General features: G+C 41.3%; 2 protein-coding genes and 1 non-coding gene across 3 annotated transcripts; all 3 read right to left on the bottom strand.

Moving 5' to 3' along the window:
• Nucleotides 1–4,717: 4,717 nt before the first annotated feature.
• On the bottom strand, nucleotides 4,718–6,226 carry BCR41DRAFT_356497 (calmodulin). The gene is made up of 4 exons (XM_022024654.1): nucleotides 6,115–6,226; nucleotides 5,497–5,851; nucleotides 4,902–4,923; nucleotides 4,718–4,804 (listed from the first exon to the last, which is right to left on the bottom strand). The coding sequence occupies exons 1-4, from the start codon at nucleotides 6,155–6,157 to the stop codon at nucleotides 4,775–4,777; spliced, it is 450 nt and encodes a 149-aa protein (XP_021879967.1). The 5' UTR covers nucleotides 6,158–6,226; the 3' UTR covers nucleotides 4,718–4,774.
• Nucleotides 6,227–6,592: 366 nt separating this feature from the next.
• On the bottom strand, nucleotides 6,593–9,780 carry BCR41DRAFT_324419 (aconitate hydratase). The gene is made up of 4 exons (XM_022021546.1): nucleotides 9,496–9,780; nucleotides 9,161–9,303; nucleotides 8,852–8,990; nucleotides 6,593–8,708 (listed from the first exon to the last, which is right to left on the bottom strand). Exons 1-4 carry the CDS (start codon nucleotides 9,529–9,531, stop codon nucleotides 6,669–6,671), a joined length of 2,358 nt encoding a protein of 785 aa, XP_021879966.1. The 5' UTR covers nucleotides 9,532–9,780; the 3' UTR covers nucleotides 6,593–6,668.
• Nucleotides 9,781–10,962: 1,182 nt separating this feature from the next.
• BCR41DRAFT_t92 lies at nucleotides 10,963–11,033 on the bottom strand. The gene has a single exon. It is a non-coding gene; the product is annotated as a tRNA-Gly (tRNA).
• Nucleotides 11,034–16,027: the final 4,994 nt, after the last annotated feature.

Raw genomic sequence — 16,027 nt, 5'->3', positions numbered from 1 at the left:
CGCGAACATATTTAGCGTGTTTTGTGGAAAAAAAACAAGGATAGAGATGTTTGTGAGCCATAGAAAGACAGAGGGAAAAAAAAAAAAAAAAAAAGGCGTCAGAGAGAGAGAGAGGGGAACTTTATATGCAACTATGCAAGTTTGCAACTATGCAAGTTTGCAACTATGCAACTATGCAACTATGCAAGTACTTGGAGCATATAATAACAAACATAAATACAATTCCTTGACGCTAACCCTTTTTTTTTTCCTCCCATCATCTCTATTTGAACACTTTTTCTTTTCTTTTCTTTTCTTTTCTTTTTTTTTTTTTTTTTTTTTTTTTTTTTTTTTTCCCTGGTTTATCCTCCCGTTTATTCTACATATCTCAAAGGAGCGATGTTCAATAGATCTCAAATTGAGGAAATAAACGAATAAACTCTGAAGATCCAATACTATATTTTCTTTCTCCCCTGAATTGCAGGATTGTAGATCGCTTTTCAAAAGTATAAAAAAAAAAAAAAAAAAAAAAAAAACGTGGTATAGCATATAACAATGTTCTTGTGATTGAATACAAAAAAAAAAAAAAAATTCTGCATACATACATGTACTTGCATGTTGCAAACCCAAAGATGAAGATCTCCCCTTTCTTCCTTTCTTTCCTTTTAACTCCTGATTAATGCCTCTTTCTTTCTGTTTATCACCCTTTCTCTTCACAGTGTAACTACCCCAATGTACATGCACCACCCTGGTCTAGCTCAGTTTCCATAGTACTTTTCTGTACTACACGACTATTAGATTTACGGAAATCTTTTTTTTTTTTTTTTTTTAAAAAAAAAACGATTCAGGAACACCCAAAAATAAAATCAAATACGGGGTAACAAAACAGGAAAAAAAAAAAAAAAAAAAAAAAAGAAAAAAAAGATGTAGACATACATACGCCTGTGTAAGAAGGTGGAGAGGAGAGTAAAGACATTGGATAGACAAGATAGGGATGAGGAATGAAGGAAAAGAAGACTTGTAGAGAAGAGAGAGAAGAAATTTCTTTTTTTTTTTTTTTTTTTTTTTTAAAAAAGAGAAAAAAAAAAAAAAAAAAAAAGACATTGGTTCCAAAAAGTGGGGTCGAATCGCCAGATCGGAGTGATCTGGATGAACAGTGGAGAGAGGGCGAATATTGGAAAGGGAGAGGAAAGAACATGGTTTTTTTGTTACTGTTGTTGTTATGTAAGGCTGATGATTCATTCTATCTTACCATTGCGAACATACTGACTTGGACTTAATGTGTTGATAAAGCTGGGGCCAAGCGCCAGCTGTTGATGCCAGAGATTATCTGCTCGGGTCATTTCTCTTTTCTTTTCTTTTTTTTTTTATTTCTATGCTTTTCTTTCTTTTTTTCCTTGAAAAAAGATTTTAAAAAAGAAAGAAAAAGAGAAAGAAAGAGAGAAGGGAAGGAGGAAAAGGAAGGTGAAGGAATAAAAAAAAAAAGAAAAGAAAAAAAGGGCTAGAATAGGAAGGATAGATGATTCAGTTATTGAAGTGTGAAAGCGGCGTAGAGATAAAGAAGGACGAGAAGAGAAAAGAGAGGCTTGTACGATGAGGCGGGTTCAAAGCACAGAGAATATAGGAATACAAGGGCACATCAATGCCAAAGAAAAATAAAAAAAGAGGTGTTGGATCGTGTTTGCGGCTCTATTGTTTAGTGTCTTTAGTGTTTGTGCGATTGTTGACAAAGTTTGATTGACTAATTGACAAGTGTAAGAGAATGGGTCTGAATGATTGTCAATAAGGGAAAAAGATTCTGTCAAAGACAAGAAGAGGAAAAGAGAAGAAAAAGAAAAAGAAAGGAGAAAGGAATAAATAAATAAGTAAATAAGTAAATAAGTAAATAAATAAAAAAAAAAAAAAAAGTTACACAAGCTTTCTGTAAAAGCGTCGCTAGAGCTTGATAGACTGAAAGCATCTTGTCACCCAAAAAAGAAAAAAAAAAAAAAAAAAAAAAAAAAAAAAAGAAAAAGAAAAAGAAAGGAGTTCAAGATTGACCCATGTAATTGAATAATTGAATGCAATCAACAAATGAATACTTTTTATATATTTATTTGCATGGATTGTGTGATTGTTGGTGTGGGGCAAATGACGGGACTTTTTCCTTCTGTGCTACTTCCATACCTCCGTGAGTGTATTTGCACTCTGCAGGCACTTGTCAGCATCTCGTACTAAAAGGATGTGTGTCTATAAATCTATAATCTATATATTATATTATATTATATAGATATATATATATTATACAATATAATATTGTATATATTAATATAAATATAAATATCATAATCTAATCAATTGTCTCACTTTTATTCTTCATATGGTTTATGCTTTATGCTTTCATCTTCTTTTCACCACGTATAAATACAACATGTATACAAGTGATGTACGGGCACATAAATGGAACGAGTTGATCGACATCATTTTGCCTCTAAACCGTAAACGAGAATATTCATTGGGCACCCTATTCTTCACTACAACATCTATACTGCTTATACTGTCTCCAGCCTCGATTCTTTTTTCTTTCCTTCATTTTTATATATGAACTATACGTGAACCATTTAGGAAAGGAAAAAAAAAAAAAAAAAAAAAAGTAAGGACATTTATTTTTTTTATATAAATGGATCAATACAATCACATATAATGTAAAGAGTAAGGTGACATCATGGGCCATGAAGACCGATTCGGGTCCAGGTGCATGCATGTTGAAATGTAAAAAAAAAAAAAGAAAAGGTGCATATGCAAAAAACATTAGGGCGAGGCCATGCAGCTACAAACTTGCCCTTTTATCCGATATACCAATTCAGCAACAACACCTTTTGGAAGAAAAAAAAAAAAAAAAAAAAAAAAAAAAAAGTCAAAGGTGGAACGTCCCCTTGGGTCCAGAAGTGCCATAGGATAAATGCGTTATGACAACATACATTCGCCATTTTCACATTCGCAAACAATTGTACGCTCAATCACCTTTCCTTCTTTTCTTTTCTTTTCTTTCAATACTTTACTATTCCTCTCCCATGGTCCCATGGAAACAAGAAGAAAAAGAAAGAAGAAGAAAAAAAAGGAAGGAGAAAAAAAAAAGAGATGAGGGATAAACACAAAAAAAACGAAGGCTGCTTTGTGTAACTGAACTACTGTAGACTTTTTTTTTTTTTTTTTTTTTTACATGCAAGGCAAGAGATAATCTTTTTTATGCTTATAAAATATACGCTTTTTTTTTTTTTTTATGCGTGAGATTTTTTTTTTTTTTTTTTTTCCCATCGAGATCAGTTTAACAGAACTCGGAACAAAAAAACCTTACTTAGACTTTAAGAGATTGACCCTAGCAAGCCCAAAAAAAAAAAAATCCTTCTAGAAGTAATGGTGACATTCTCTCTCTTTTTTTCTTTCTCTTGTCCATGTGAATCAGTTCCTTTGTTCTTTCAGTCTTCTCCTCCTCCTTCTTTCTAAACTTCTTTAGATATCTTTTATGATTTCGCTGATTAAGCACGCGAGCATTTATTTACGATAACATTTAATGTAAAAAAAAAAAAAAAAAGAAGCCACGATATTCACCATTGCTTTGATTCATTTAGGAACATTCTCAAACTGAAGGCTCTCAGAAATTTCTTAATTATATAATCGCTTTCACCATGAACGTCATCTCTCTCTGGCCCCATTTATGAACTCTTGATCAATCTCAAAAGAATAAAGGACAATAAGAATACTTTTTTTTTTTTTTCCTCTTCCTCTTTCTCTTCCTCTTTTTTTTGGTCGCATAAAGCTTACGCTGTAATTTCTCCCCAGTAAGAATCAATCCTTTCAAACCGTAAAACTCGCCAATAAGTTAACATGCAAGCTAAACTTGCTGAGATTATATGATTTTTTAGTCTACGGTGCCATGCCAGACGGGGCCCCACGAAACCCAATCCATTCATGGGTCATATAAATATGATACACGTACATGCACCATACATGTACCGTATACAGTCCTGCGGATATTGATATTGACAGTGATAGAGATCTCTTTCCACCTGTTGAATGTATAATATATGTATACATTTATCATTTCTCCGTCATAACATGAATCCCTCTGTGTTACTCTAACCTTGCTCTATTCATCGCCAACTAGCATCGTTTTTTTTTTTTAAAAAAAAAAACAGACGTCTTTCTTGTGCCTTGCCTTTCCCCTCCTTATAAACGCGAGCTAGTCCTCTGCCTAGGACTATGAACTTGGTCCTTTGTCTCAGATGGGATAACCAAAGCTTATTTTTTTTTTTTTTTTTTTTTGGCCTTATAGAAATACATAAATATATATATACATATAAAGATATAGTATATATATAAAACACAATGGTAAAGTTCTAAACCATGATGGACGATCTCTTTTGATTCAATACAGTAAGGGGTATAATTGCTCGTGCCATCCATGGGTCTACACAACTAAGGAAAGATGCCCACGGGGAATTTTTTTTTTTTAACATGTTACACTCTTTAGATGTAAGCAAAAAAAAAAATAGACTTTTTCATAATGATGGCACATGACACATGGATAGCGAAACTAAATAAAACAAGCTTGCTTCGAGGATCATATTGGTTTTGGTGCTTTGTTAAGAATACATACAATATTTAATGCTTGTAGAAAAACATTTTGCAGCTCCACCACCCCCTCTTCTACACCATATTTTGATCAAAAACAAAGCGAGACTTTTTTTTTTTTTTTTTTTTTTTTAGCTTTTTTAAATATTCAAAATGATAGTATGTCTGGAAGAGCTACTGTTTACTTGCCCATCATCATGCGGACGAATTCCTATTTACATGCGAAAAGTGAAAGCGTTAGCAAGGATAGAAAAGATAAAAAAGATCTTCAAGAGACAACTCCTCATTGCCATCACTTTCGGACTTACTTCATAGTTGATTTGACCATCACTATTAAAAAGAAAAAGAAAAAGAAAAAGAAAATTAATAAAGATATGAGTTTGATGCGAAGTTGATTCAATATCATCCTTTCAGGGGCCTGTTAGTCCAGACCAACTTTTCATCAACATCCATTATGATAACAATGTCATCCCAAGTAATAGGCCAACAGTAAGCTGATTGAACGACTGAAAAATAAAAACCAAACAACCTTGGCCGCCCAAAGACGTCAGCATCGAAAAATAACAATAATAAACTCGAGGGTCATTATTCCCCATCTCTGCCCTTGAATAAATAAGGTCATATGGCCAGTACCCCACTTCTTAAATCACCTCCTCGTGATTACATCGATCGTTTTCAAATAAAAGAGTAATACATTAGCAGTAGTTGTATAAAAAAAAGTGAAAGAGAAAAAGAGACACACAGAAGAAACACAATCCACATATTAAAGAGATTGTTGAAGGGGGAGTAATAAAGGTAGGTAGAGAGACTCTTTTTGTGAAAATAGTGAGCAGCACCGCCAAAAAAAAAAAAAAAAAAAAAAAAAGCCCCGATTCACCCAAGAAAAAAGAAAAAAAAGCTTACCCATCGACGTCTGCCTCTTGAATCATCTCATCGACCTCTCTATCGGACAGGCGCTCGCCAAGGTTGGTGAGGACGTGGCGAAGCTCAGCTGCTGAGATATAGCCGTTACCGTCCTTATCAAACACCTTAAAAGCCTCCTTGATCTCTTCCTCAGAGTCAGTATCGACCATCTTGCGGGCCATCATTGTCAAGAATTCGGGAAAGTCAATTGTGCCATTGCCATCAGCATCCACCTCATTGATCATGTCCTGAAGGTCAGCCTCGGTAGGGTTCTGGCCCAAAGAACGCATGACTGTGCCGAGCTCCTTGGTTGTGATGGTACCATCGCCATCCTTATCAAACAGGGAAAAGGCCTCTATTGAATCCACGACAATACACAAGGTACAGAAACAGAAACAGACGCGTGATAACAAAAAATAAAAGTAAAAATAATAAGTATTAGTGTACTGTTGCCACTTATGACATTCAAACTTTTTGCTTTTTCTCAAAGAAAAACACTAGAAACTAAAAGAGTTGAGAACAATCATGTAGATTCAAAGAAGAAAAAAAAAAAAAAAAAAAAAAGGTAATAATGTAAAGGAGGATTCAACCATTTTTTTATAAAGCCATCATCTTTACCTTTGAATTCGGCCAATTGAGTCTCAGTTAATTGATCAGCCATTGTATAATTTGAGTTTAAAGTGATAGGGAAAGTAGAATTTGAGTGATGGAAAGTGAGATGAAAAAAAAAGAGGGAAATAAAAAAAAAAAAAAAGGTTGACGCGGAACGTGTTGCAGGGGTTACTCACGTGCAATTTCTGTACTGAAAAACGGTTCAGCTCAAATACGTAATTGAACGTGTTAAAAATCTTTAAATGGATGACCCAGTCAATCCTTCATGTGTTTTGCAACTGCATATCTTGTCTTCTTCATGGATGACAAAATGTTTGCAACACTGTTTCAAAGTCAACTCCAGATCACTATATTTGCAAGATTTCATACCACAGAGCGTTGTCCAGTGTATAATTTAGCGCGATATTCAAGTACATTGGAGATAAAATGCCTTTTTTTATTTATTTATTTATTATTACAGGATGGCAAAAAGAAAAATAAAAAGGAACAATCAACGAAACAAATAGAAAATGCAAAAAAAAAAAAGAAAAACAGTGTTGTCGTTATCGTGTACGCTTAATTTATGCGCGGGCATTGGCCTTGGCAGCCATCTGGTTCAAGGCGGAGCCGTACTTGAACCATTTGATCTGATCCTCATTGAAGGTATGGTTGAGCTTGATATCCAAAGAGGAGCCATCCTGCTTCTTGACGTGCAAGGTGAGAGGAACACCCTCCTTGAAGGTGGTCAAGCCGCGGATAGAAACTTTGTCGGAAGGAGCGATCTTGTCATAATCAGCAGGGTCGGCGAAGGTCAAAGGCAGGAGACCCTGCTTCTTGCAGTTGGTCTCGTGAATACGAGCAAAGGACTTGGTAATGACAGCAGCACCTCCAAGGTGGCGGACCTCCAAGGCAGCGTGCTCGCGAGAGGAACCCTCACCATAGTTCTCGTCACCAATGACAATCCAAGGCTGGTTCTTAGCCTTATAGTCACGAGCAACACCGGGAACAGTGTCATATTTACCATTGAACATGTTCTTGACGCTGTTGACAGCGTTGTTTTCAGAGTTGAGGGCACCGATCAACATGTTGTTGGAGATGTTGTCCAAGTGACCACGGAACTTGAGCCAGGGACCGGCCATGGAAATGTGATCAGTGGTGCACTTGCCCTTGACCTTGATCAAGATAGGCATGTCCTCCATGTCCTTGCCATCCCACTTCTTGAAGGGCTCCAAAAGCTGGAGACGGTTGGAGGTGGGTGAAACCTGAACTTGAACATCGCCCTTCTCCTTGGGAGGAGCCTGGTAAGTCTCCTCACCGGGGTCGTAGCCGCGGGGAGGAAGCTCATTGCCAGTGGGATCGGAGAACTTGAAGGGCTTGCCATCAGCACCAATAAGAGTATCGGTGGTGGGGTTGAAAGTCAAGTCACCAGCGAAGGTCATGGCAGTGACAATCTCGGGCGAAGCGACGAAGGCATGAGTCTGAGGGTTAGCATCGTTACGTCCAGTGAAGTTACGGTTGTAGGAGGTAATGATAGAGTTCTTGGTGCCCTTGGGGACGTCCTGACGATCCCACTGACCAATGCAAGGACCGCAAGCGTTGGCGAGGACAACACCACCAGCGGCATTGAGGATCTCCATCTGTCCATCGCGCTCAATAGTGGCACGAATCTGCTCAGAGCCAGGAGTGATAGTGAAGATAGACTTGGCCTTCAATCCATGATCCAAAGCCTCCTTGGCAATAGAAGCAGAACGAGACATATCCTCGTATGAAGAGTTGGTGCAGGAACCAATCAAACCAACCTCAAGCTTGGCAGGCCAGTCATTAGCCTTGACAGCATCCTTGAACTTGCTGAGGGGAGTGGCAAGATCGGGGGTGAAGGGACCGTTGATGTGGGGCTCAAGGGTGTTGAGGTCAATCTCGATGACCTCATCATATCTGGCACCGGCATCGGCCTTCAGGTTGTGCTGGAATGAGTCAGCCCACTCGGCAATGTATGGGCGGGTGGTAGCCTTGAGGTAGTCAGACATGCGCGAGTTGTAGGGGAAGAGAGAGGTGGTAGCACCGATTTCAGCACCCATGTTGCAGATGGTGGCCATACCAGTGCAGGACAATGAATCAACACCAGGTCCAAAGTACTCGACAATAGCGCCCGTACCACCCTTGACAGTGAGGATACCGGCGACCTTCAAGATGACATCCTTAGCGGAAGTCCAACCAGACATCTTTCCAGTAAGCTTGACACCAATGACCTTGGGGCACTTGAGTTCCCAAGGAATATCAGCCATGACATCGACAGCATCAGCTCCACCGACACCAATAGCAACCATGCCAAGACCTCCAGCGTTGGGGGTGTGAGAATCAGTTCCGATCATCAAACCTCCAGGGAAGGCGTAGTTCTCGAGAATGATTTGATGAATAATACCGGAGCCAGGTCTCCAGAAACCAAGGCCATACTTGGCGCAAGAGGAGGACAAAAAGTCATAAACCTCCTTGTTAATGTCCTTGGCACGAGACAAATCCTTGGCACCACCGACCTGAGCCTCAATCAAATGGTCACAGTGAACAGTAGATGGAACAGCGACATTAGGAAGACCGGCAGACATAAATTGAAGCAAGGCCATCTAATATTGTTAGTCATAAAATAGAATAATATGTTGTTAGTTGATCTGTAATTGCTGTTACGATGAATGGGCTCTCATACGGACAAAGAATTCTCTATCATATGTCACAATCTATTTGCTTTTGTGATCTGATTACAACATACCTGAGCAGTAGCATCCTGGCAAGCGACACGATCAGGACGAAGCTTGAGGTAAGACTTTCCACGCTCAATATCCTGGTTGTGGGCATCATCCAAGTGACCATAAACGATCTTCTCTGCAAGAGTCAAGGGGTGGTTCAATCTGTTGAGTATAAATATTCCGATTCATAACGCGGGGATGGAGCAGTGAACGCCATGACCGGATTTTTGAGAGAAGAATTGAACTAGTGTTAGATTTTTATCGTCCTGATTCTCTTTTTTGTTTTTCCGAATGACATGTTTATGTAGTCATAAATAGCGTGAAATACTTGCCTCTTTTTGACAATAGCGAGGTTATCTTCGATGCGCTGGTAGTTGATGTATTGGTCCTTCTCAAAGTTGGACATCTGGACCTTGCGGGCTGAGCCAGCAGCAGCCTGAGCGAAGGTGCGGAGGGGTGCCTTGATGGCAGCAGCCTAAAGAACGTTACAAATCACGAGAAAAGACATTTTTAAAATGATGTAACATGTTAGAAGGCTTGTTTGACGACAAATGTTATAAAACACGACAATTGATCTTTCTACGAATATCAATCGATTGAGCTAGATCGATTCAATTGAACGAGCGTTTATATATATAAAATAGAAAATAGAAGTGCTCAAGTATACCTTCCAAGTGCGAGAGATAGCTCCGGAGGAGAACATTATTGTATGTGAATAAAAAATAAAATCAGTGAAAGTGAAGAAACTAGGGCGAGATCTAAATAAGGAGTGAGATGTGTCGTGATTAGGATGAATGGAGAGATGGAGAGTGGGGAGAGAAAGAATGAGCGTGCGTACGCGTGAGAGGAGAGGAAGGAGGAGGAGTAGAGAAGAAAGAAGAAAGAAGAAAGCAAAAGAGATTAGAAAAAAAGATGTGCAAAACAGACCAAGATATATACAGCAGGATTTCTCCGAAGCTCGGTGAAAGTGAAAGCAATGGATGCGAGAATCGTGTGTGACATTTTGTTTATTTTTTTGAGTTGAGTTTCCGACAGCCACACGCTGTCAAGGCCGGCAGGCCAAATAAGGCACCTTTTTCGTGGCCCGCTAAAGATTTTTTCGTGGCCCATGAAGATTTTTTCATGGCCCGTCGTCACATCATATGTATCCATCAATTAGAATTCCAGAATAAAGATTATAAATATACGTTAACATTCTTGTGCCTGTCTGGATGCCATCGTCTCTGTCTGTGCATTGAAGCATTTTCGTCTCCTAAAGGCATCTCTTTTGCCTTTTTTTATCGGCTTCTTCTTTAATTTTATTTATTTTTTATTTTTTCTACTTTTTTAAAGAGAGGAGTATGGATTGAAGTACTGCAGAAAATTAAAAAGTCAAGAATGCCATTATGTTCGACATGATGTCTAGATGTCACTCTGGATTTTATACATCAAGAGACAATAAAGTGAACCCAACCAGATCCAAGCGGGAAGTCTTTTGCTTCATCATAAGCACATGATGATCTGAAAATACACTTTGTAGAGTTGTAAACAAACCCTTCGAACATGACTGGACAGAGATTTGCGGGGGTGAACTCAGTTTCTGTCCTTGCTTTTTTTATAACCTGCTCACTAAATTTTTTTTTTTTTAGTGCCTCAAATTTACCGCCGAGTTCGGAAAATGCATCTCGGATTTTTTGATTGCGGCTATTCAGCCGCCGGGAATCCAGTTGTATCACTAAAATGACAACCTCGTCATCGTTCATGCTGTGCGTGCTTGTGGAGAAAAATATCCGTTTACATAAAATATATACATGTATCTGTTCCTTGCCAAACATCTCCCAAGAAATACGCGTACCATTCAGAAAAAAAAAAAAAAAAAAAAAGTTAAAAAGAAATGATGGCGATAAGAACTGGTCCTGTCCAGCAGGTGGCGACAAGCTACCGACAGCAGATGGAATAGGCGGTTATGGAGCGTTTGGAAAGCTATAAATTTTTGAGGGGTGGGGAATTCAGCAAAAGGATGTCCTTCGCGTACGACAGGCCAAAGGAGTTGTGACCGATTATTATTATTGGATATCGCTTCTATTTGCGATCCCTCTGTTTCCAATCAAAACTTGTCATTAATCCAAAAAATTTTGACCGAAGCTTATTAAAATGAAAGTGCCGGGACTCGAACCCGGTTCTCAGGCTTGGAAGGCCGGAATGATACCCATATACTACACTTTCTTGGTTTGTTGAATGGTGTACTTTTAGCATATTATTATATCAATATTAATACATTCTATATGAGCACGACCCATATTTGCATTTTTTTAAAATACATGCAAGCTAGACCCCTTTATCCAGCCCTGAGGATCCTTGTTTTATCGCTGTGGAGAGTTGAAGTCGGCAACAGGGAAAATGATAGACAAAGTGCTGGGACGTGGTGGAGGTAAAGTGACAATAGACCGGATTCAGGACGACGAAGGCGGTGTCACAGTGAATAGTCTAGAGCCACAGCAAGTTAAAGAGAAGGCCCCAATGGCTGAGTAGTATACTCGTCAGGGCACCCTCCTGTCTAGCCCAGGGGCCGGGTTCGAGTCCTGGTTAAGGCACATAAAGTGAAGCAAACATGTGCCAGGTCAGGGATTTGCTTGAGTTTTTATACTTTCTCTCCGAGACAGCCTAGTGTTCTCCGCTAAGGCTAAGATCGTGGGTGCACTACCCTAAGTCGCCTGGCTGGCCACATGTCTTAGGTTTATATTCCACCCCCCAGCCGAACCAGCGGTACATCTGGCAGCACATCCCCCCATCCACCCACTTGACTAGGACAGCGATGATCACAAAGTTTGACGGAGTCCAAAATAGAAATTTCAGACCAATTCCGCAAGATTTGGGTCCACATGCCAGTGGATTTGATCGAATAGAAAAAATTAAAAGTCGTCCTTAGCTAGAGTCGGCACGCCAGCCTCCGCAGCTTTTCACGGGCGCAACAGGCCACATCGGAAGGATGGACTTCGAGTACCGATCACGGTGTACATTGGTAGAGAAAAACATGGATACGAATTGGCTCTTCACAGCCATCCCGTGCGAACTTTGAGAGTTTCGCTTGTTTCATAGTTGAGGGCGATATCATTACTTTAGAGCGAGATTATGAAATAAAATTCCTCACCTCTGTGGGTTCTTGTTAACAGGAAAAAAAAAAAAAAAAAAAAAAAAAGCAAGTTAAAGAGAAGGTACGGGCATGGTTCGACAAGTGGCACGGACCTAGGCCGTCAAAACCGCTAGAGCCGGGTTCGAGATGGCAGAAGCAATATAGCCCTCAGAGGTGGATCAAGAGTGAATGGTACGACGGTCTGATGGATCCACCAAGCAGAAATGAGTTTTCAGCTGTGGTCCTGGATGCACCCAAAAACAAGGCAGCTGGTGTGTCAGGCATTACGAACGAAATGATCCAACACCAAGGACCGCAGGGGCTCTTTATCCTCTTCCAAATCATAAGTGCCACTATCGTGCAAGAAGACGTCCCCAAGGATTGGAAGACGGGGCTCCTCTATTGCATACCAAAAGCTCCAGAATGGTCAGGAAACATGGCAGAGGTAAGGCCGATAGCTTTGTTGGAGCACGCACGGAAAATAATGTTTGCAGTAATAACAAATAGGTTAAGCGCGATCATGGCCAGGCACGATATTCTACGAGGACCAAACTTCTCTGTTCTTAAAGGTACTACCACTAAGGATCCAATCCATATCCTGCAAGCGGCAATGGAAGACGCAAGAGAGTTCAAGAAAGAACAGTGGATTGTGTTCCAAGACATGAAACGGTGTTTCGACTCTGTCAACTGCGCCCCCGATGGGATGCTTTCTCGCGGACTAAGACGGCTCCAGGTCCCTGAACAGTTCATACGCCTATGTGAAAACATCGCCATTTCCAAAGTGAACAGGGTGATTACTAAATACGGACCAACTGACGAGTATCATCCAGAGTGCGGTTTGGATCAAGGTGGAGTGGAATGTCCGCTTTTATGGAGAATAGCATATGATGCACTCCTGTGTGAAATTATAGACAGTAGCACTGGATATAGTCTAGAGGGACCAAGAGGGACACCATCAGTTGCTGGCCTTGCTTTCGTGGATGATACTACATGGATATCGGACTCCAAAGCACATATGCAGGAGATACTTGACATTGCAACGACATTCTTCATTCTTAACGGGGTGGAAGTGAACGCCAAGAAAACGCAGGTCATCTGTATCAACAGCAAGCAGGATAGGAGGAGCACGCTGAAATTTGGGACACCTACAGAAGAGATCCGACCAGTGGAAAAGAATGAATCGGTACGGATTCTTGGTGTTTGGGTCACAGCAACAGGAAATCCAACAGCAACACAGCAAATAGTGGAGCAGGAAATAGAAACGACCTGTAACATTCTCCGGTCCAAAGCCCTGACAGATCGGCAGACAACGTATATTGTCAATAATGTGCTCATCCCAAAGGTGCTGTATAGAATTTCGGCCCAAATGTTGCCACCAACGTTCCTACAGAAGATGACTGGTAAGTATATGTCACTGTGTAAGCGGAAAGCACGTATGCCATCAACTACGCCAAACAGCATTATGAACCACAATAGATTGTATGCCATCAAAGACTTGGCGAACGCTCAAGCGGAAGAACAAATATCTACCCTGGCGCTTCGACTTAATGACAGCAATGTAATGGGACGGATATGTCGGACACGAGTACTGATGCTGCAGCACAGGAATAAGATGGAAGTCTCGCCAACTTTGGAGCCACATCGTGTCAAAAAGTATCGCCACAACTTTATATCGAATGTTTGTGAAGAAATGAGGAATCGTAACATTACTTTCGACCTATCGATCGCAGCCGAATTTGGTCTCCCACACAACGCTCTCTCGACATGGAAATGGCTAAACGGAGAATTACCACACGTATGGAAGGCGCTCACCAAGCGTATGGTATACTTTGTGGATCAAATACTTACGGATGATAAGGAGGACATGATCTCATGGCACGCATTCAGGACCCGTTACGGAGGGCCTAAAGTTTCGCCATTCTGGTTCAACCAACTTCAAAACTTTTGCTTCGACAACGATTATGTGGGTAGGCATGCAAGAGAATGGAACAGGAGGAAACTGGCACTCTTAGACGTCAGTGATGATGACAGCAACAGCGACAGTAGTTATGTCAGCTCGGTAGACGGGGATACAGAAGACGAAGATCGAGAAGCGATTCGTGCACTCAACCAATTCATAAAGGATGAGGCAGCGAACAGAACTTTGACAGTATCACCGGCTAATCAAGCTGTTGAGCCACCAATTGGAATTAAGTGGATTCTAGATCAACAGAAGGAGCGGAAAAAGAGACGAGAAGCTGTTATGAAAGAGGCGCGCAGAGCAACCAGAGAACATAATCTTAGGCGACAAAGAGCAAAGTTAGATGCCATAGTCAGAAGAGCAGAACGCCACCAGGACCGAGAGCGAAGGCATGGTGAACGCATGCGAGCCCGCGAAGAAGCGAGGAGACGCCGGACCCAGAACACAAGGAGATATGAGGGTCTGAGCGAGCAAGCTCTGCTAAGGAGAGCAAAAGTCGACCTGGATTCCAACGAGACACCGTGCCTAAAAGTGATCCCTGAAGTCAACAGAGGCCTAGCCAGGGACACAAATGGAGTTATCATTAGTGCCAATACCGAGGAGAAAATCCAACGCCAAAGGGAACGGTACAATACCCAGCCGGGTAATGTCATTTATACGGATGGATCTCTCAAAGATATTGGCACTGAAAGAGTAAGTATGGCATTTGGTGTGGTAGTCCAGACACTAGAGGGTGAGTTTTACACTGCGCTATCTGGTAGAGTAGCAGGCAACGCATCCTCGACAAAGGCAGAGCTAGCTGGTTTGTTGGCAGGAATACTTATCAGCCCACGAAACAGACCTATGACAATCCGACTTGATAACAGCGCAGTTGTGACTCAATTCCGAGCATTGGTCCGAGGCAGAGTGGATAGCACGTTGCGACAACGTATTAGATCACCGCATTTATTCAACAAGGATCGGAAGTCACGGTCGAGTGGGTCAAAGGACATGCCGGCAACAGAGGGAACGAAGAAGCGGACGAAGCAGCAAAACATGGACATTATGGCGAGCTATGGGATATCAACATAACGGAGCATAATGACATGTACTGCCATGCAAAGTTCAACGGTGTACCAGCGGAAGATGACTTAAGGCAGATCCTTAAGTTACAGTCAACAACTCGTACACATCACACGTGGATCGCTCAGAACAGGACGCAGGAGCATGTTAAGGATTGGACAAAAATTGATTGGCGAGCTACTATGAACATTGTTCATGATAGCAACCTACCGAAAGGACTCTTCACCAGCCCAGCGGACTGCCAAAAGCGAGCGCACAGGATCAAGAAACTCCATGGAATGTTGCCTACACAGTCATATATGAGACACTGGAGGCCAGACCTTTATGAAGACGGCAACTGCAGAGTGTGTGGGACAGAGGATGAAGACACATCGCACATCTGGAGATGTCCAAGGACGATGGAGACTCAGGCCGAGAAGTGGAAGGAGATAATCCAAAATGTGAATGTGATAGGGGAGAGGACATGGAAGAAAGAGTTGAAAGCAGTGCAGGAGCAAGCACAAAGGGCCAGAGAGAGAGGTGTAGACCCACCAAGGACAAAAGAGCCAACTTTTACTGCGGCAGAGGAGGACTACATTTGGAAAACTCTGGAGATGCATATCGATGGTGTGCGAGAAGTACGACGCCGTGGTGATAGGAACGGTGATGATGAGGAAGAGAGAGAGCACACACCAGATTGGTCTGTGCAGGACATTTACCATGGACTTACGCCCAAGTCCATTGCTCAGAGTTGGAAAGTTGGCTTCAAAACAACAACAAGGATAGCTACATATATGGCAGGGCGCTTCGTCAAGGCCATAGAGGAATTCGGTCGTACAGAAATCTGGAACAAACGGTGTAAAGTCACCGTTGAATGGGAAAAGGCTCGTGGAATCACTGCTATGAGCAAACGCGCTAGAGGACGCAACTGTGTTGGGGAGCACAGACGTAGTAGCAATGATTTCCTTGTCCCTTCCCTCAGACAAAGACAGAAGCTGAATGTAAAAGAGATCTACAAGATCGCGGATGACCGAGTCCGGGACAGTTACCTTGGGAAAACCAAACTGGACGTGATGGAGCGGCTAG

The sequence above is a fragment of the Lobosporangium transversale genome (assembly GCF_002105155.1).
Source record: "Lobosporangium transversale strain NRRL 3116 chromosome Unknown BCR41scaffold_26, whole genome shotgun sequence".
NCBI classification, from domain to species: Eukaryota; Fungi; Mortierellomycota; class Mortierellomycetes; order Mortierellales; family Mortierellaceae; genus Lobosporangium; species Lobosporangium transversale.
Note: the sequence above shows the minus strand (reverse complement) of the source record. Positions and strands in the feature narration are given on the sequence as shown.

Bases quoted from the DNA above. Each gene is read 5' to 3' on its own strand.
- BCR41DRAFT_324419 (XM_022021546.1), bottom strand. From the start codon at position 9,531: ATGTTCTCCTCCGGAGCTATCTCTCGCACTTGGAAG. The intron at 8,991-9,160 runs GCAAGTATTTCA...TATACTCAACAG, and splicing joins CTCGCTATTGTCAAAAAGAG to ATTGAACCACCCCTTGACTC. The intron at 8,709-8,851 runs GTATGTTGTAAT...TAACAATATTAG, and splicing joins GCCAGGATGCTACTGCTCAG to ATGGCCTTGCTTCAATTTAT.
- BCR41DRAFT_356497 (XM_022024654.1), bottom strand. From the start codon at position 6,157: ATGGCTGATCAATTAACTGAGACTCAATTGGCCGAATTCAAAG. The intron at 5,852-6,114 runs GTAAAGATGATG...TGGATTCAATAG, and splicing joins TCAATTGGCCGAATTCAAAG to AGGCCTTTTCCCTGTTTGAT. The intron at 4,924-5,496 runs GTAAGCTTTTTT...TCTTTTTAATAG, and splicing joins CAAGAGGCAGACGTCGATGG to TGATGGTCAAATCAACTATG.